Source organism: Podarcis erhardii (genome assembly GCF_964252035.2).
Source record: "Podarcis erhardii genome assembly, chromosome: 10".
NCBI classification, from domain to species: domain Eukaryota; kingdom Metazoa; phylum Chordata; class Lepidosauria; order Squamata; family Lacertidae; genus Podarcis; species Podarcis erhardii.
The window spans coordinates 43,482,941-43,502,874 of NC_138500.1; the positions used below are offsets into that span (position 1 = coordinate 43,482,941).

The 19,934-nt window shown below is 39.6% G+C and overlaps 1 protein-coding gene across 12 annotated transcripts in view; it reads left to right on the forward strand.

The window, feature by feature from the left end:
- The window catches only part of OSBPL8 (oxysterol binding protein like 8), a 68,537-nt gene extending 58,984 nt beyond the window's left edge, over positions 1–9,553 (forward strand). For all 12 annotated transcript variants that reach the window (XM_081879372.1, XM_081879377.1, XM_081879376.1 and 9 more), the window contains 8 exons: positions 26–123; positions 1,348–1,437; positions 1,930–2,066; positions 2,356–2,541; positions 2,853–2,940; positions 3,654–3,753; positions 4,018–4,120; positions 5,580–9,553. In XM_081879372.1, the coding sequence (XP_081735498.1) occupies positions 26–123; positions 1,348–1,437; positions 1,930–2,066; positions 2,356–2,541; positions 2,853–2,940; positions 3,654–3,753; positions 4,018–4,120; positions 5,580–5,715 (938 nt within the window). In that variant the 3' untranslated portion in view covers positions 5,716–9,553. The remainder of the gene's footprint in view (positions 1–25; positions 124–1,347; positions 1,438–1,929; positions 2,067–2,355; positions 2,542–2,852; positions 2,941–3,653; positions 3,754–4,017; positions 4,121–5,579) is intronic.
- The last annotated feature ends 10,381 nt before the right edge of the window (positions 9,554–19,934 follow it).

Sequence of the window (19,934 nt, forward strand, 5' to 3'; positions counted from 1 at the left end):
ATTAAAACGAGTTCTTTCTTAACAGGAATTCTGTATGGCACAATGACTTTAGAGCTTGGAGGAACTGTTAGCATCACATGTGAGAAAACTGGATACAGTGCAGCACTTGAATTCAAGCTAAAGGTTAGTCAAACCTGTTTATAGGCACCAGAGGATTTAGCGTTAGAAAATACAGAGTAGTGCATTCATTCTTTTGGTTCTGCAGAGGAAATGAGACCTCTTTTACTGGCCTAGTTTATTTTTTAAATGCTGGAAGCAACCTTTGAATATTAGTGGTGATGGTGATAATCATCATAATAAACCCTCCAGTACCTTGCAATTCTTTTCACACTTACCTATTGAACTTAGTGAGATGTATTTCTCAGTAAACAGCACAACCCTAAGCATATTACAGTTTTGGACAAAAAAAATCACTCTGGTTTTTTAAAAAAAAATCTGACCCAAAGTTAGCTATATTTATTAATCAGTAGAATAGTTCATAACATTTATTTAGAAACTATGCAGAAAAACAAGACTTGTATATTAATCCATTCATTTTAACCAGAGATGGGGAACCTGCTGCCTCCCAGATGGTGTTGGACACCAGGGATTATGGGAACAGCATTCAGAGGCCATAGATCTCCCCAGCACTGATTTAAATAAAAATAAAGTAGTAGATTTAATACTTCTGTAGCTCAGATATAGTGCCATAGTTATTAGTTGCTCTAGCCATAATGTGTTCTGTGCACTTCCAGCATAATTTTTCTGTGTGGATAATTTTCTTCAGATAATCTCTCAAGGAATGTAAGAAGAGTTCAGAATTTGATTCTACTTAGTTCTGAGGGAATGATGACAGACATTATCTTAGGCTGACATTTCAGAAACCTCTTAGCAGCTTTTAGTAGCCTAATTTGCTTGTCATACAAAACCCTACTTTAAATAAACAGTACGTTGATGTGAATGAGCAGCATGCTGGTGTACACTGCTCAGAAGTTCCCAAAGAACTTCTCTCCTACTGCTGTCATTTTCTGCAGACCAAACATACCAGAATCTGGCTTGTTGTGTCCCCTGAACATGAATTTTTGGTTTCCCACCAAACAAACCACAAGCAGTAGAACAAATATTGGTTTCTGCTCATGATTTGGGAATAAACAAACCACGTGCCTGGGTTCAGAAAACATGGCAAGCCTCCCTTTGGCTTACTTCATCTGCAGCACAATAGGTGTAAGGAAGGAGCACTATGGGAACTTTTACGTTAAACCCATCATTTGTTTTAAAATATTGGCATAATGCAATGTGTTAACTGAGACATTATCTTATAAAGTTCTACACAGCATTATCAAGCATCTGATCTTTTTTCTTTAATAGCCATTTTTGGGCAGCAATGACAGTGTTAATCAGATAATGGGGAAAATTAAACTTGGAAAAGAAGTGCTAGCTACTCTGGAAGGCCACTGGGTGAGTAGCATATTTATTTTCAAATGTTGGGTAACCCTTTAAAATTTCTCTTACATTCATTGAATTATTGGTACATAATGCTGTTAAGAATGACACATTCCCCCCAATCCCCCCTTTGATTACCCTAATTGCAATTCGGATCAAATATTTATTGTACTTTTTCAGAGGCCTTTCAAAAATTTGAAATTCCACTTCAGATTCTTTGTTTTCTAGATTCCATTGGTAGCAAAAAGTTTTGCAGAAGTACTGCATCTGAGGTCAAAACCTGACTGAAAGTAAATCAGGTTCCCTTAAATCAAGTTCCTCTTGCTGAAATAAGAGATCTATTTTCAGATTTGACTTTAAATTGTCCCCAACCACATATGCCAAACTGGCAGAACAAACCTCATGGTTGCAAAAAGTGACTTTCTGAAGGAAGTCTTTGTTCTTATTGACTTTGTAAGATTGTTTACTCTTTGACTACGAAGTAATCTAATATGTTAAACATTACAGGACAGTGAAGTTATTATTAGGGACAAAAAGACAGATGTTTCAGAGACATTCTGGAATCCAACACCCGAGATCAGACAGCGCAGATTAAGAAGATACACAGTGAAGTTTGAGGAGCAAGGTGACTTTGAGTCAGAGAAGTAAGTTCATATTAAACCTGCTTTCTTATAGATTAATACATAGCAAGCATCATGCAGCTAATGGCTGGAAGCAGGAAGGGTGGAGGGTGAAAAACATAGTACAGCAAAAAATACAGGAACTTGAGTTGGAGTAAATTGGAGAAATAATTTCTAAAATAGGTAACAAATTGAAATCAAGCTTATGTGGTAATTGTAATTTTGTTCAGATGATACGGCAGAAATAAACTTGCAATGAATATATTTGGACCAGTGTCTGATTCTTAACAGTTGTATTACTTGTATGTGCTAGACTTTGGCAACATGTGACCCGAGCTATAAATAACAAAGACCAATCAGAAGCAACTCAGGAGAAATGTATTCTTGAAGAAGCACAGAGAAAGGCTGCCAAAGAAAGGAAACTTGCAGATGAAGAGTGGGTATGCAAACTGTTTGAGCCAGATCCACTCACAGGGGAATGGAACTACAGATATGCAGAGTAAGTTTTGGTTTGCTTTCCCTTTCTACTTGGGATACTAGCAAACAATTTTGAAACAGCTTGTCACATACTACATACTTGGCTGTAGTATGTAGTCTGACTGGTAATATGATCCTTCATGCAGATATATCAGATAATGTTTTCCTTTAGATGAAGAGACCCTCCAGATCAGACAAGATGCATATTCCAGTCTTGATCTTCTTCATGAAATGCTAGTACCTTGCATTTTGGAAAGAAACAGGATTATTAGTTTTTCTTTTTTTAAGTAGACTTACTTAACTTGCATTGTGTCCATTCTCTGTTGCCCACAGCACAAGACCTTGGGATCCACTGAATGATATGATACAGTTTGAAAAAGATTGTGCTATCCAAACAAAAGTCAGACATCGGACACCAATGGTAAGCTCTTGTATGATATTAAGTGGGCAAGTAAAAAAACAGCAGATTATCCTTTAGAAGGCAGAGTCAAATATTTGTCTCATGGCCAATTGCCTTGGAGAGATTAAAACTGTAATGAAATCCTTCCTTCTTACCTGAGGATAAGCAAGGAAAGTTCACTGTTAGCAGAACTGAAGAAGCTAAATGGCAGTCAGCATAACTCCTTTCCATGCTACCTTGCATTTCAAACATGAAAGCTGGTTGTTGATTTCTCCTCCTTTTCCCTGGATTTAATGGTATTGCAAGGCCGAAAGGAAAGGCCCCATTACTGGAAACAGTATTATTTCACTTCCTTCACAATCTTTTATAAATCCTTGTATCTCTCAGAAATATCCATAGAATCTCCAACACCAAGCCCCAGAGGTTTTGGTCTCAAAGAGCAGCTCTTAAGAACGGATTAGCAGTACCCAGATCACTAAACCTATGAAACAGAGGCTCTCTTTCGTTCATATACCTCAAACAGTCTCATATAACATGGTCAGATGTTTCTTCCACCCCACAAAGTTCACAACAACCAGAGTCAATGCCTCCAGCCTTACAGAGACCACTCTAAAGAGCACAATGCCTCGTCAAAATTATGAACAGACTGAACCTTTTTCTAATATCAAAGCAGGTTGTCACAGCAAGTGTTTTATCTGTCTTGTTACTGAGCAGATATGTCTTATGAATTGCAGGTTAGTGTTGCAAAAATAAAGAGGTCTGCAAAATCGAAGAAAGGGGAGAGTGGCTTCTCATCGCCAGAACCTGATAATCAGGACTCCTCTGGTAGTGAAGGTAAGTTCACACTATCCATTTTTCTTTTCGGATAGAATGCAGTAGTAGTTACATGCCTTTACTTCGTTCTCCTTTAGACTAAAGAGGTTGTGTTGTAAAACAGTGCCTTTATTTTAGGATTGGGAACAGTTTTTTTGTCCTGAGTTATGAAAGGCAGAAAAAGAGAAAAGTTGCGTGATTTTGTTTGGTGAACTAAAAGCATTTGCCTTCGTTAAAGATTTCCATTCTTTAACCTATCTTGCATTATTTGAATTACTTCTGAAGCGCAACACAAACACAGTGCAAGAATCCGAAAGAAGACGCTAGACCTTGGTGAACTGCAAAGTGCCATTGACTCTATAAGAGAGACGCAAGAAGACATTAGAAGGTGTGTATTTTTGCAAGTTTTTTCTGTCTGTTTTTACTGCGAGTGCTTTGTTCAAAATAAAAAACACCACTTATTTATATGTGAATCAACTGCTAAATAAATACATTATATCAAATCATCCTCGTAGGTCATCAGTTCTCAAAGGTGTAAATCAGACTTCTTTAGTGAGGCATGACCGGTTTCTTAAATGAATGCAATATAATCTCCGAACTTTCTTTAACCAGTTTCTTTGTACTTGTGGAGTGGACCAGGAATTCACTAGTTTTATTGTGTCTCTCTACCTGTGTTTTGTTCAGTACAGTGGTGCCTCGCAAGACGAAAAGAATCCGTTCCGCGAGTCTCTTCGTCTTGCGGTTTTTTCGTCTTGCGAAGCAACCCTATTAGCGGATTAGCGCTATTAGCGGCTTAGCGGCAAAGTGGCTATTAGCTGCTTAGCGGCTTAGAAAAAGGGGGGGGAGAGAGAAAAATTGCAAGACTCGCAAGACGTTTTCGTCTTGCGAAGCAAGCCCATAGAGAAATTTGTCTTGCGAAGCGCCTCGAAAAACGGAAAACCCTTTCGTCTAGCGGGTTTTTCGTCTTGCGAGGCATTCGTCTTGCGGGGCACCACTGTAGTAGGAAAATTCCATGTTTGCTTCATGGAGTACTTGTCTCAGGTGCCTCAGTGCATCCTTTAGATCTGCACAATATTCATCCTCTGTTTTGTTTCTTGTGTTTGTCTTGGCCAAAACAAGACAACATTCGATCATAAGATCTCTTATGTTCTTAAGAATAGTTATCAGGCATTTTTGTCTATGGCATGAGAGTTAATATCTAGGTCTAATCTTCCACATTGAAGAAGTGGATTACCAGAAATTTCTATATTATTATTATTATGGTAGATTAACTAGTTGATAGATCTACTACTGAAACTCATTAAAGCTTCAAAGACCAAAAATGTGACTCTGTTTTAGCTTTCTAAATAAGGAGTCGATCTAATGTGTGTTTCTCGCCAAATCCCTTTGAAATTAATGGCAACTGTATAGGAGCATTGCTTAGAGGATAGTCATGTGGTATTTCTTTTTGTTCAGTTTTTACCATCCCTAAAACAGTTGTCTTTTGCTTTACTCATGCCCCAAATAGCCAAATATATGCTTTTGCAAAAGTTACTTTGGAGCAGAAATTTCCAAATATTTCACTGTTGGAGCTTGTAGAAGTTGGGCCCACATATTTGTGCCTGCTCTAAAGTGAACCCCACCCACTTTGGTCCCCCATTTTTAGAACTTGGCTTTCATCCCGAGGCTCTAATTGTGGCCTCTGATGCTGGTGAAAACCAGTACTGTAGGAATTTCTAAAATAGCTGGAACAAATCCTGATCTAATTGCCATGTATTTAGTATGTGATATTTCAATAACTTCTGTGGTGCTGATTTCAGAATTGGCAACCTTTTGAATTCACCTCTTTTGTTCATACATTTTTGCAGAGACATCACAGCTCTAAGAACCAGAATGACTTCAAGCTCACAGACTCCAGATAATAACTTCTTTAACTTCAAGCACTATGTCTTCATTTTACTGATGATTCTCCTGCAGCTTGCAATCAATTACTGGTTTAAATAGAATGACTGGACAGATGAATATATGAAGTGGAAATATCATGTTCTTCGTGGGACCATATTTTCATCTTGGTTTGGCATCAAATAAGGCAATATTATCTAAAACACAGGGACACAGAAGATTTAAGTCTTGGCCTTATAAGGCTGTGCTCACATGGAGCAATGTCCGTTATATTCCGTCCTATCCAGATGACATGGACAATGCTTACATACCAGTACCTTTCTCTTTGCATCTTTAAAACGCTGGATTACTGCCTTGCATATTCTAAAGTGTTGTAGACTGCTCTGATAAATATCAGTACAGAATATAGCAGTCTGGGAATTCAAAAACACATATCTTTCTTCACTGTAATCATATAATCTCCAGTGGTCATATTAACAAAACAAGTGAATTCTAACCTAAAACGTCTTCAGAGTTTAGTGGGAATTATGGTCTTCATACATTCATTAGGAAAATTATATCCAGTGATACTCATTTGGAAACTTAATAGTGGTAAAAAGATTAAACTACTCAGTTGTTCATTGCCATTAAAAGATGTTTACGCAATTAGTCCAACATTTCATTAATCACACATTTCTGTGACTGTTACTTATCTGCAGTTTTCCTTAGTTTATGAAAATGGAATTCCAATGATCACATTAGTGAATTTAGGAGAAATACCATTACAACAGTCCAAAGAGAGAGCTTTGTGTGCTCAGCAACATTCAATTCATTTCTTCCCAAACAGCATCGTCTGTTGGCAAATTGCAAGGTGCTGTATTATACAGTGAACAGTTTCAGAAACTCATTATGTTGAGGTGCAGACAGTGGAAACCGTGGTTACTGTTGGGGTAGAAAAACAGTTCTGTTTGATACCAGAAAAGACTTTCTAGGGTAATGAAGCATCAGCATGGTTTTCAACAAACATTGGGTTTAATGGAGCCATTTGAGCCATCTGAATGTAATTGTGTCTGAACAGTTATGCTATAATATACAGTCTTGGGTAGCAACCTCAGCGTTTCAAGAATAAATCCCAGGAGCCAGGTAATTCCCACACAGTGCTGTTTATAAACATTCACTTTGAGGGGCCTAGATCTTAGCACTCACAGTAAATGAAAAAAAACCAGTCTTCAAATCTTACTGGATGCTTTCAAATTTCCAAAAGACAAATCTGTAGGATGTCCCAATTTTCAGTGATCTTCTTTTACAGCAAATATAAATTCTTTCAATCAGTTCAGCAGTGCAATGTTATATAAGAAGCTGTCAATTTACTACTTTGGTTAGGTAGTCTAAAACAACTTAAGCAGAGCAAGATATCCTGGATTCAAACCTTTCTGGTTTAATATTTGCATATGTCCAGCCCAAGATGGAGAACCTGTGGCCCTCCAGATGTTGTTGAACTCTTAACTCCCATCATTGCTGGCTGTAAAAGTGAAGAGTTAAGAGTCCAGCAATATTTGGACAGGCTTCCCATTCTGGTCTTGCCTGTCTCTCAGGTCTTTCGCTTTTGTTCTGCCTTGTGGACTTTTTGCCAAATCCAAATTTTAAAAATCATCATAAAAATATTTATGCTGAGGTTGATGATCTATATGTATTAGTGAGCATTTGGGACAACTAGCTGTTCATACACTGCAATACCCAGTGGTCAAAACTGTTATGTTAACTTGCTTTCACTGGACTTTCGCCCCTGTCTGCTTAATGTGCATACCTAATATATTCTATGTCTGCCTGCTTGCACATAAGTTCTGTTCATGCATAATTTTTTTGTAGAGCTGGAAAACATATTCAATTGCTTTATTCTTTGGGACATTTATTTATTTATTTGCTTTTAAGAAAACTTTCTGTGGCAAAGTTAAGTCACAAGAGTCCTGTCTTCTCCTGTCTCAAATATAAAAAGCACAGCTCTTAAAATTTAAATTCCTGCTTTGCTCCTTTACAGAATTCCTTGGGTGAGCAAAACAAAGGAATTTATTGCCTGACTAATTTTTTTATACAATGTGGTTGATTATAGGCCTAGTTTGTTCATATATAATATTTAGCTATGTGTATACAACCTTAAATTCCTTCAGACCAACTGTTTTCTGCACATAGTTCTAAAAACCTTGATTGTACAGTTTGTAGAACTCTGAAGGCAATGACGTCCCTGTTAATTTTTAGTATTTAAAGCAGAGCACTTGATTTCTCACTCAGTTGTGTATATTTTATGTACAGAAGTAGAAAATATTCAGAATTGCTTGTTACTGCCATATTTATGGCTGTTTGTTTAAAAGAAATGCACTATAAGCCTTTAATATGCCATGTAACCATTAACATACCTAAAAGGAAACTAAATGTGTTGGGTGTAAAGTAGTAAATAGAGTTCTGGCAATACACAAAAACTTGTGACTCACGTGTTAGGTTAGTTTTTAACTATTAAGCATCCCTTATAGGAGTACAGCATGCTTCCTTTTCATGAAAAGTTCATTCTAACAGCTAATCTGTATGTATCAAAGGATGTTACAGTTCACTGCCCTCCTGTGCCTTTGGGGAAAAACTTCTTGCCAATTCAATGTTAATGAAATGGAATGAGAGTTAAATACATTCATCTCATCTACCACGATGGTAGTTACTTGCTTTAACAACTACTTTCTTCATGGTTTTTATCCTGTTGTAAATAGAATACTTAACTACTAAACTCTTGTGACTGCTATGTTTCTACTGTATCCTCAATTTTTGGGCATCTTTTGAGAGCAGGCCATCAGAAACTTGAGTATTGTAATAGTGCCTTGATGGAATTTACACAGAGATGAGGTGTGTTTATGATAACAATGTTGTCAAGGTTGTGCCATATCTATTCATTAAATTTGGAAGTTGCTATATTTCCAATATTAACTTTCAGACAAACAATTTGAAAAAGATATGGTACATTTATTGAAGAACACATCAAATATTTTTTTTCTTTGAATAACTAGTAATGACTAGGACCCACAAGATGTCCAGATTTTGGAGTATGTCTTCTTGTACAATGAAGCTGCAATGCTTTGTTTGTGATACTACAAAAATAGCCATAATAAAAATCATAACATCACAGACAGATTATTTTGGCTTCACTTTGGTTTTCATGGGTCAAAACATTCTGAGAAAATAAACTTTTGTGAACAAAAGTGTGTGGGGGATGTGAGGAGGAAAATTACTAAGAATTGAAAGAAAACTAGGTCTCCACTTCTTGATGGAGCTTGTGGAAAAGAACACTTCTAATCAAATAGCTTCCTTGTGTGAACCAAAAAACACTTTTAGTGGATTTAAACTTTGGCTCAAATCTGGAAAGCACTTTTAAATATAAAGCATTCTGCTATTCTTGAACTCTTGTTCACATTCTTTAGTTTTTGAGCTTCACACAGTTCCCACCACATTTATTTTTTTTACTTTAACACATTGCTTGGATTTTTATACTGTTACACTTTTTTAACTGAAAATGGGCTGTTTTACTAAAGCTGTACAGACCAGTGGTTAATCCAGTGCATACAATATATGTAAGGAAAAGGTAGAAGTTATGTCAGACAATGCGAATGTTAATGCACATATTTTATATAGAGAGAGAGAAGAAAACCCTATTCATGAAAGTTTTTTGTTTCTACATATCATGTAAAGTAGCATTATTATTGCACTGTTTTCTTTTTTAAAAAAAATCATGCTGCATGCAGTGTGATAAGAGAAGCAAGTAATTCCTTTAAAAGAAGTGGAAATTGTGTGTTGCATGCTTAAATGTACAGCTGAGTTCCAACTTGTTTAAAAGGCCATTTGTAAATTTAAAGCTCTACCATTGGTCAATAGTTTTGTACACTTGAAGAAATAAAATAAAGAGCTGTGATCAAGAACAGTACACTTGAGTTGTTTTGTATGGCTGAAACCAGCATCTAAAAGTCGTTGCCACTCTTGAGAAGACTCATTTATAATTCAAAGTTAAAATATTGAGTTTAAAAAAAACCCCTGCTACTACACATTCATATAAAAACTGAAAAGCTACAGTGAAATATTCCTCTTCATTAGACCTCTCCTCCTTGTGCACCCCTACATGAATTAGCCACTAAGCCACGCTTTAGTTTAGGGTTGATAATTGGTGAAAAGGGGTTCTCGTGCCTTTAAGAGCTGTGTGCCAGGCAGAAATTCAACAGATTAAGCCTTTTCTGATACTGAAGCACAATTATCGGTGAAGCTTCAGCCAGGTACTCTCTCATTGTACGTTGCGCCATGCCTTCTTTCTGGGCAGCCATGTTGCATCGAGCCATGCCATTTTGTGACTGGAGCCCACAGCAGTCTCAAAATTTGAAATGTCCCCACTAGCCCCCAAAAGCTGGCCCATACCTGTCCCAAAGCAAATGGCCCCCCCATTGCAAATAAGACCATTCTGGCCCATTATATGCTTTGTAATTTTTCAGCAGAACCATTTCAAAGCCTCCCAACGTGGATGCAGTAGGTACCTCGAGGGGTCGAGGGGAAAACAAAAGGCCAGCGTTAGAAGTTCCAGTTCTTCAGTGCAGTGCTTGGAGATAATGGCGCCATCTTGCCCACCTCCTCAGCGGCCCCTGGAACAGAAGTTAACTGGGCTGGAAGACGACAGCGTGGAAGCTGAAGAGCCTGGTTTGTTGTAAAAAGGTTGAAGAATAGGCAATTTGGAAATGTAGTACTCCGACCTGGCGGCTGCTGCTTTTTTTTTTTAAGTAATTATTTTTATTCAGTTTTTATAACAGCAGTACATTAAATAATAATAACCAGCCTTTGTAACAAATTGGATCCCTGAGGAGTTCTCTGCCAAAAAAGTCATGCTATTCTTATACAAGAAAGTAAATCATTACTAACATCGCAAACATCCCTTTGCTTGCTGTTATATGATGAGAAACACATAATACTAATCATTTTTTAAATTAAGTAAAATTTAATACAGCCTCTGAAAACAAACCCATAGCATTCGATTATAGCGTCGTTTTACATAATATTAATACAATAACGGTCAGAGAAACATATATACAGTGCTTTTTCTGGGGGGATGCAGAGGTGTTCATACCCCTAAACGTTTTGTGACTCTTAACAGGAGAAGAAACTTTTTTAAAATTTTCGTTTCTTTTCTAGCACGGTGAATCGTCACTTCCATTGCTACCCCCGATGATGGCCTCATTCCCTGTCACGGCGTTTCCTGAATCTCAGACGGAAGCGAGCGTTTAATGTGTGAAGCAGTGTGGAATGTGGATGTGTGGTGTTTTACTGATGAAAGTTTGGCCTCACTGAGGGGCAATATTTCAATATGAGTAATGCATGTTCTTTGTACTTTTGTCCATTTACTGTATTTATTTTCCCTGACTTGAACTATAAAATGGTGGTTTTCTTGAGTCAGAATGAAAGTCCCCCAAACATATTTTTTTTAAGAAAAAAACACTGCATATATAATACTAAGAAATAATAATAATAATAATAATAATAATAATAATAATAATTAATTACAATAAATCACCAGTGCTCCCACCATTTTTCAACCCAAGTGCTGCAGTCCTGCTATCCAACCAGCAGGCTTTCAAAGCAAAGGCCTGGGGTGCAAATCCTGAAGAGACTCCACATTGTCAGGACGGGAGTCTTGTCATCATCAGGCTTTTAAAGGTACAGGAATCCTGCAAAAGGGCGTGGGGTAAAGTTCCATGTTTGCCTTTCTTTCCATCCCTACCCCTCATTGTGGAGGGCAAGTGGCATTAATTTAATTTGCTGCAATTGAAAGGATCCTTGAACCCTGCCTGGTATTTTGGAGGGTGGCAACATGAGAACGGGCCTTTTGTGGGGTGGCTCCCCATCTGTGCAATGCTCCTCGCAGAGAGAATCACCTGGCTCCATTACATGTCTTTAGGCGCCAGGAAAACACATTCCTCTTTACCCAGACCTTCAGCCATTAAATAATCTAGGGTCTATTTAAGGGGACGATGACGACTGTTATGATTATTTTATTATTATGCTCTTTATTTTTATGCTATTATTACTATGTTCCTTAAAAGATGTTTTAATGTTGCCTACTGCCCTGGGAGCTTTTGATAAAGGGTGGTATATAAATTTAATAAACAACAACAAGGTAGGTTAGGCTGAGAGGCAGTGACTGGCCCAGGGTCACCCAGTGAGTTTCATTGGGATTTGAACCCTAGTTTATCTAGTCAGTCCAACTGATGAAAATAGGCACACTTGAGCAAAACCTTATCTAGCCTGCTCTTTCTGGGAGAGATTTGCCCCCCTCAAAATCAGTCTTAGGCTTTTCGAATCTGGACTGCAGAAACCAATGAAACACACAAAGAACAATAACATCAAAATAGTACTATGAGGTGTGAAACGACAAGAAAATGTTAATGACTGTGTAAAAGAAAAGAACGGCTTATCCATTTTAGAGTGTTTGTCAGTAGAGGAGCGCTTTTTGCAAGTCACAGGAAATTAATTGTTCAGGCCTTCCTAGGCTTCTTAGTGACTGGGACTACTCAGATGGTAGGGGTGCAAATATTATTATTATTAGGCAATGTTTACTATGGAACTACCTCAGGATTTTGCCAGCTTCTACTGCCTGCTGCTAAGAGAAGTGTTTGGGTTGGTTTGATGAAGCGGCCTGCTCTTCAGCTGCACTCTGTTACTTGCTTTGGGTTGGTATTTCATGTTATTGAGCAAAGTGCTTGTGCTTTCCAGAGCACTGAAAATGCTACAGAAAATGGTGAGAATGCTAGATATGACTCAGGGCTGTAAGGAGAAAGTCTGAAAATCGCAAGGTACGCATGAGAGTTGCGCAGCAGCATTTAGAGAGATACACAATGCCTCTAATTAGTGTTCAAACACATATTCTGCAGTGAGACACTGTTGTGTTAACAGAAAACAAAACAAAACTAGGAGAGTTAAATCTGCTAGGAAAATAGTATGCGCATACACAGATTATCAGAAGTTCTCCTCTACTGCTCTGTCCTTAGCAGATTTACCTGATCCTATGTACTCAGTGCTAAAATAACTGAAAATGGCTGTGTTTGGAAGGCTTACCAAACTATACGGAAGTGTGAATATTTAGCAGGAAAAAGATGCCAGTTCCAAACTCACAGCAGCCAGTCCCCAGAAAAATAGCTGGAATGGAAACATCCGTGCACATGCACTTAAAAATAAGAAGATAATTATAAAAGCAATATCCAGAGCAATTTCCACAAGGAAGCTCTGTTTTGCCAGTAAGGGGTATCTTTGAGTTGCTGTTAACATTGCTGTCTGTCTTGCTATGCAAAGCAGTGCCGGTTACCAAACACTGGCAACTGCTGATATGCCGCTAAACATTTGAAAAACATCTAGAGGGTGCAGAAAAAGAACCCTTAGTTAGCTTTGCCTCAAAGTCAGTGGTGCTCTTGGAAAATAATCAACAGATCTGGACACATGTTACAAAAACATTTTTTTACCTTATTTAGCTTATGTATTTCCCTCACCCGAGCTGTACACAAGCAGGCAAAGACTACGCCTGCGTGTAACCTACTGCTTCTCCCTCTTCAGTTCTCGCCTGGTCCTAGGAGACAGTGGAGCAGTGGAGTTGGAGGCGGCAGGAGGAGGAGGAGGAGTGGAAGCCTTTACACCAGCCTGACCTATCTTTCCCTACTTCTCCACCCATTCTTCACTCTCCAGTCCTGCAGCTTCTCCTGCCTCTGGCTCTTGTCTCCTGGCTGTCACAGGCTCCCCCAGATCACTGATCCTTTCTTCCAAGTCAGGATCCAACCTCCCTTCTCCCAGTGCCCACTCCTCAGTATCCTGCCAGTCTCTGACAGGCATTAAAGGGGGGGGACCCCTATCATGCCTGCAGTACCTATCTGCTAATTAATGGCAGGCATCAATGCCCCTTTTGTTCAGGAGAGGGGGCATTATTTATTTCCTTTTTGAAGGCATGTTATTTGATGAAATATGCTAAACTGATTTGGATTTCCCCATCGTGTGTGTGTGTGTGTGTGTGTGTGTGTGTGTGTGTGGCCTATGGAGTTGAGCAATGAAGATTCAGCAGTAGTTTATTATTTATTCATCATTAAAAATTGTATACTGCTATGCCATTAAAATATATATCAAAGTGGTTCACAGCAATAAAAAATGTAAAACTATACAATAAAAACCTAAATTTAAAATTTAGCAGTATTTATGCCCTGCCTACTAACCAAAGTTTTTTGAGGCAGCTTACCATATATTTAATACACAATAAAACAGACAACTGTACAGTAGTCACCACAGCAGGGCAAACGTGTATGCAGTGCTTTTTTTCTAAAAAAAAAAAAAATGTTCAGGGGTACTCTCATTTTCCTACTCATACTGAAATACAGCCCTTCAATGAGGCCAAACCTAGGTTCACAAAATGTTTAAGGGTATGTGTACCCCTGCTTCCCAAAAAAGCACTGGGTGTATGTAAGTTCCCCTTCCTGTTGTTTGCCAGTGTCCCAGCAAATGCCATTCTGCAGCTGAATCGCCTGGCTTTTGAAGCAGATAGGTGTTAGCCCCACATAGGCCATGCCTTCTTCACTGGCTGGGTTAGCAAATGTGTTACATCCCTTCCTCCCAGGTATCAGATCTAAGAAGGGAAGCCTCTCATTAAATTCTGCTGCCCCTCTGTTTTCTTTATTACTCTCAGGAGAAGAGCAGCCTTTCGAAAATTTTCATTCTACTTACCGAGCAGCCTCTTTGCCTGCCCATCTGAGCTGTCACTTACCCTTCTTCTCTACATAAGCAGAGCAAATTCATTAGGATGCACAGAGCCTGCCTTTCATGTAGCATCCTATTTGTTTCTTCACCTTCACTGGAATTAAGCAGCTCTTGAAATCTAGGCAATTCAGAACAAGCTGTAACGAGGATATCTGGCACAAGCATGCACTCGGGAGGAACACTCCCATCTGTTATCATCTGCATTCACAATTGTTTTGAAGCGGAAACTGCCACGGTGTTACATCTTCTGCCTCAGTTCTGAAATGAGCAGTATAAGTCAGGGGACCATTGCACACCGATATAGGAAACTCCAACAATGTGGATATAATCAAAATTCTATGAACTTCATGCTAGCAGAATCATAAGATGGGAACAAAACAAGGATGCAAGTAAGTCTGCTCCCATCACACAGTAGGAACAAAAACAGTTTTCTCCTTTGAAATTACTCGAATCCGTCCCAGGAAAGAAAAGTTTGACTGCCTTCTTGGGTACATATAGAACAACTAATCAGCAAAAGACAGAAAACTTCAATGAATATCCAATTCCCTCTGTTCAAAACAACACATACCAAGTCAGATGGCATGCTATAGATGTTCTGAATTTCTCCAAAAATGTATTTATTCTGCCGACACAACATCTGTTGATGGATGTTGGGGGATTCCTTTTCACAATCGCATTCCCTTAAGAAGGTGGTGTTTCATAGGTCAAGTTTCACCATATCTAGAAGAAGAAAAAGGAAGAGTGCAAGGCTACCAACACTTACATATTAAAAACCGTTTCAACTTAGAGTGTATACTTCCTCTCCAGCTCTAGATCCAACATCACATGGGATTAAGGAAAAAAATTAAAAGAGATAACTCGGGGGGGGGGGAATAGCTCCCTCTCCAGGGATAGTCCTAGATACAGTACTTAAAATATTTGGGGCACAGATCATGACATAAATTTGCATGTATCCATTTGTATGTATGGATGTGAATGTAAGCTGATTTTCTGAGTGGATGGCAGGGGAGTCCAGCGGTTAGGATGTACTCTGAGCTATGAGTATCTGCAGGTTTTTCTGGGCCTGGTACACTTTGGGTGTTTCCAGCCAATCTATTTATTGAGCATTATTCTTACTTGATGTAAGAGATGTTAGGTGATGTTAGGTCAGAGTGAGTGTTATCCCACACTTCCCAGTGCATTTCCCCCTCATTTTCCTTCCCACAAGAAGCCAGCTCTTTGGGGAAAGTTGGTTTGTTGCACAAGAGCTTCAAATCCATTCTAATTTTGCAACCTGAATTTCCTTCTGTGTGATTGGATCCCACCCACCAATAGTGACAAGTCTGGAAATGCCCTGCATGTAGTGGATTGAGCCCTCCACATGACCTTTCAGTCTATTAGCAAGAACTGCTGCTAATGCACATGTTAGAACTAAAGCAAAGGCTTCTGGGTCAATTAAGATGGAGAGTGGCTGTCGTTTCACTGACATTGCAGTTAGTAGTGCACTCAGATTCCCTATAAGCAATTTTCTTTTTCGGGGGGAGGGAGTTGGAAAACAGGAAGGGTCTGGAGACCTCAGGTCCAGCAAAAAAGATCTGGGTTTTGAGAGCACTAGACCATCCCATAACATGGCCCCTGTTCTCCTCCATCATTGCATGTTTACTTATGCAGTAGTACCTCTGGTTACGAACTTAATTCGTTCCGGAGGTCCGTTCTTAACCTGAAACCATTCTTAACCTTAGGTACCACTTTAGCTAATGGGGCCTCCTGCTGCCGCCATGCTGCTGCCACACGATTTCTGTTCTCATCCTGAGGTAAAGTTCTTAACCCAAGGTACTACTTCTGGGTTAGTGGAGTCTGTAACCTGAAGTGTTTGTAACCTGAGGGGTTTGTAACCTGAGGTACCACTGTACTACTTGGAGCAAGTAGAGGGTTAGAGGCACTGTAGCAAGAGATGGAAAATTATCCCCACAAAGTACGTGCATGGAGCTTAAGAGCAGATAACAAATCTCTCTTTATGAAGTTGATGGAGACTGGCTAGGTCATTAGGAGATAGCAGCATCACCACAGCATGATTTGCACCTGCCATTTTAGTGCAATACAGAGCTCTAAGTGTAGGTCCTGGAATGAGATCTATTAGAAGCAAATATTCCTAGGGTATGAGAGATACCAGAATTCCCTGTCTGCGTATAGGTGGCTGGGAGATGCATCTAAAAGAAATGCTCTCAGGGAAGTTTTCCCCCTGCAAGTTCAACTTCTCAGTATTTTGCAGGAGGGATTCGAGCATATACCAGAACTCTAAGCACATTTAAAGTTAAAGCACTCTACCAGTTGTGGGGAGGGAGGGGGGTCGCGACTCGGCAGAGTCAAAGGGAATGTATGGTGCTATTACAATTTGTTGGAAAAGAATATGTAAGGAAAACAATAAAAATTCACTTGGAGAAAAAAATAAAGCACTCTATCACCCTAGAGCAGCAAGTCCACTTTTTTTTTTTTTTAAAAAAAGAACTTTTTGCAGTTTGTAAAGTGTGGGATGAATGGACAGCAAGGAAATGGGTAAAAAGTGGGACTTATTCCCAGGTACGTGTGTGTGCAAGACTGCAATCCTATGCACACCTACCTAGAGGGAGCAAGCTCCTTTGTACACTGTAGGACTTATTTCTAAGGAAACCTCCACAGGATTGTGTTGCAAAATCCACTAATGCAAACAAATCAATAACCACCAACTTGGATGGCTTTAAAGAGAATTAGGCAAATTTGTAGATGATAGGCTGTCAATGACAAGCAACCCGTGATGGCTGTGCTCTGCCTCCAGGGTCGGAGGCAGCAATACTTGTGATTCGAGGACCCGATCCCCGCTTGGGGGAATAAAGACACGTGGACATGGTATATAAGGTTAATGGGCCACAACTTTATTGATTACAGCATGTGAGAAGGTATTGGCTTAGGCATTGGACCACGGAAGATTTGACTCCAGCCACTCGGAGAGGGGTGAGTCTGAAGAGGGGTTAACCACCAGGAGGGGGAGCCTGTTGATGCTAATACAACTATAAGCTCTCCCCTGATGTCACCGAGGGTCATGCCATGGCCCCCCGCCACACAGGCATCGGACAGAATCCACGACCGCCGGATTCCTTTAACGGAATACCCAAAATTGAAGGGCTAGGTGATGGCCACACCTCACCCTTCCACACACCAACAACACATTCCAATGCCTAACCGCCACCCGGGCCCAAGAGGTTTGCCGCCAATACCCTCACAGCTGCAACCAATCTCTCAGACTACTGGCGATGTTAGCCAGCCAAATGTCGTTTCCCCGATCCGAAAGATGAACCCCGTCATCCCGGAACAAGGTCCGGTCGCCAATCCGGATACCATCATGAGAGATAACCAGGCCATTCATAAAACGCACTTTGCGCACTATCAAACAATTTAAGAGTTTCCTGGATTTCTCATTGGCCATAATGTTATGTGCACCGCGCCAAACCCTTCTCTTCCGGAGTGAGGACCAGAACAAGGTAGTTCCAGGAAATAAAGCAGCCAACTCGTCCAAGTCTTTTTTCATGCTCCACAACAAGTCCACGCTCTTCCTGTTGGTGAGGTCATTCTCCCCCAGCTGAATGATTAGAATGTTAGGGGGCCCAAACACGGCGACTTTTTCGTTCAGCAGTGGCATGAGTTCCTCCCATCGCATGCCACGTCCACTCACAACACCTCCTCTCTGGAAGGAGGAGAGGCCTTCTCAATACTAGTTGCTGGAAACCACAGGAGGTGTGGTCTTGGGTTCAAGTCCTGCTTGCAGATTTCCTTACGCATATGGTTGACCGCTGTAATACAGGACGCAGGACTAGATGGGCCATTGGCCTGATCCAGCAGCCTCTTCTTATGCTCTTTTCTCTATTTACTGTACTGTACTGTACTGACTTTTTATTCTAGGGATTAATAATATTTTGAATTCAATGCAAAATATGCATCAGAGGGGAATTATTAGCAATTCACTAATGTGTGCACTCCAATAACCAGCTTGAGACATGGAATTCATGTATGGCAAACAAAAACAAAAAAACAAAAAAATTATCCAGGCAAGTCTTCGCAATTCAAACAAGGGAGGAACAAAGACCGAACGCGGAATACAAATACAAATATCCATTACGGTTTTGAGAACAGAGATGAAAAGGCTCAATATTTGCTAGGCATTAAATTGAATGATGATTGTGGAAGGAGCGATCGTAAAAGGATTGGTTGCAGCAGCTAAAATTGAAATCAGGTTATGTAACGATGCTGTGATTTGCTAAGAGCAATGCTTTCAAATCCCTCCCTCCCACCAAACTTAATGGTGTGCTCTTTCTTGTTGCTATGCAGCAAGGCTACCATAAAAGAAATGTGAGCAATGCAAAAGCTATGGCCTAATTTTGCTAATGATCACTGGAGTCCTCCTAGTGACCTTTTAGCAGTCTGTGCCTAAGTTCTGCCCTGATCCAGATTTTTCAATAACAATCCCACTCCAGCACAACAACACAGTATTTATCTCCTTAGCTGCATTAAAAAATAAACAAATCTGACAGCAGAGTCACAACAACATCTGTTTTATAGATAGCACCCTAAAGCTAACCCATTCATCTTGATTAAGTCATGCTTCCAATAAGAAAGAAGAAGATCCAAAGTCCTTTCAATATGCAGTATATATTTGTGTTTTCTTGAAGGTGTATAGATGAAACTCACTTCTAGACAACCTGTTTACTCAGCACTCATCCTGATTTATTTGTCCAAAGTTTTCAGGGAGGTTACTGAGCAGCTAGTTCTTTCCAGCTGTTTATTCAACATGCAATCTGATTTGTTTGTGGGGAGGTTATACAGTGTCACATCAAGCAATTTTTATCCTGCATTTTCCTGCCACCTACCTTCCTACAAAATCCACTCTAATGAATTCATCCCACTTTAATACTTGAATTTAATACCTGAATTTTCTTTAATTGCTTTTGTAAAATAGTGGCAGTCTGTAAACCCCTTAGGTTTGCCACAGGGGGGCAATTTGATTTTTAAGAGGGGCAATTCGAGAATGAGTTAGACCAAGTTAATGGCCTTTTAGGCTTCCTCCATGTGAATAGGAGTTCACTTTTTGAATAATAAGAATTATATGTCACAGGGGGAGGGCATCAGGATTTTAGAGATGCTTAGGTGGAGCATGGCCAAAAAAAGCTTGGGAACCACTGATCTAAACTGTTTGAGAAGCACTGAAACTAGATATGTATCTTCCAATTGCTTGATATAATCACCCTGTGGCTGTTATCAGAGTTAACCACATGTTTATTTAGTCACATTCCTTATAGTGGGGTGGGATTGCTGAAAATAATGCCAATATATTTCGCATCTGGCAGGCAACCAATGCACTGCTTTGGTTTCAGATAGTATATAGGTAGATGATTTTTTTCAGCTCTCCCACCCCACTATTAGATACAGAGAGGCTGACAGAAGTAAACTACAACTGGCAGCCCTTGATACAGTAGACAGGACATTTTCTCTAAACAACTGTAAAAGAAGCTGTTATACAACTGCAC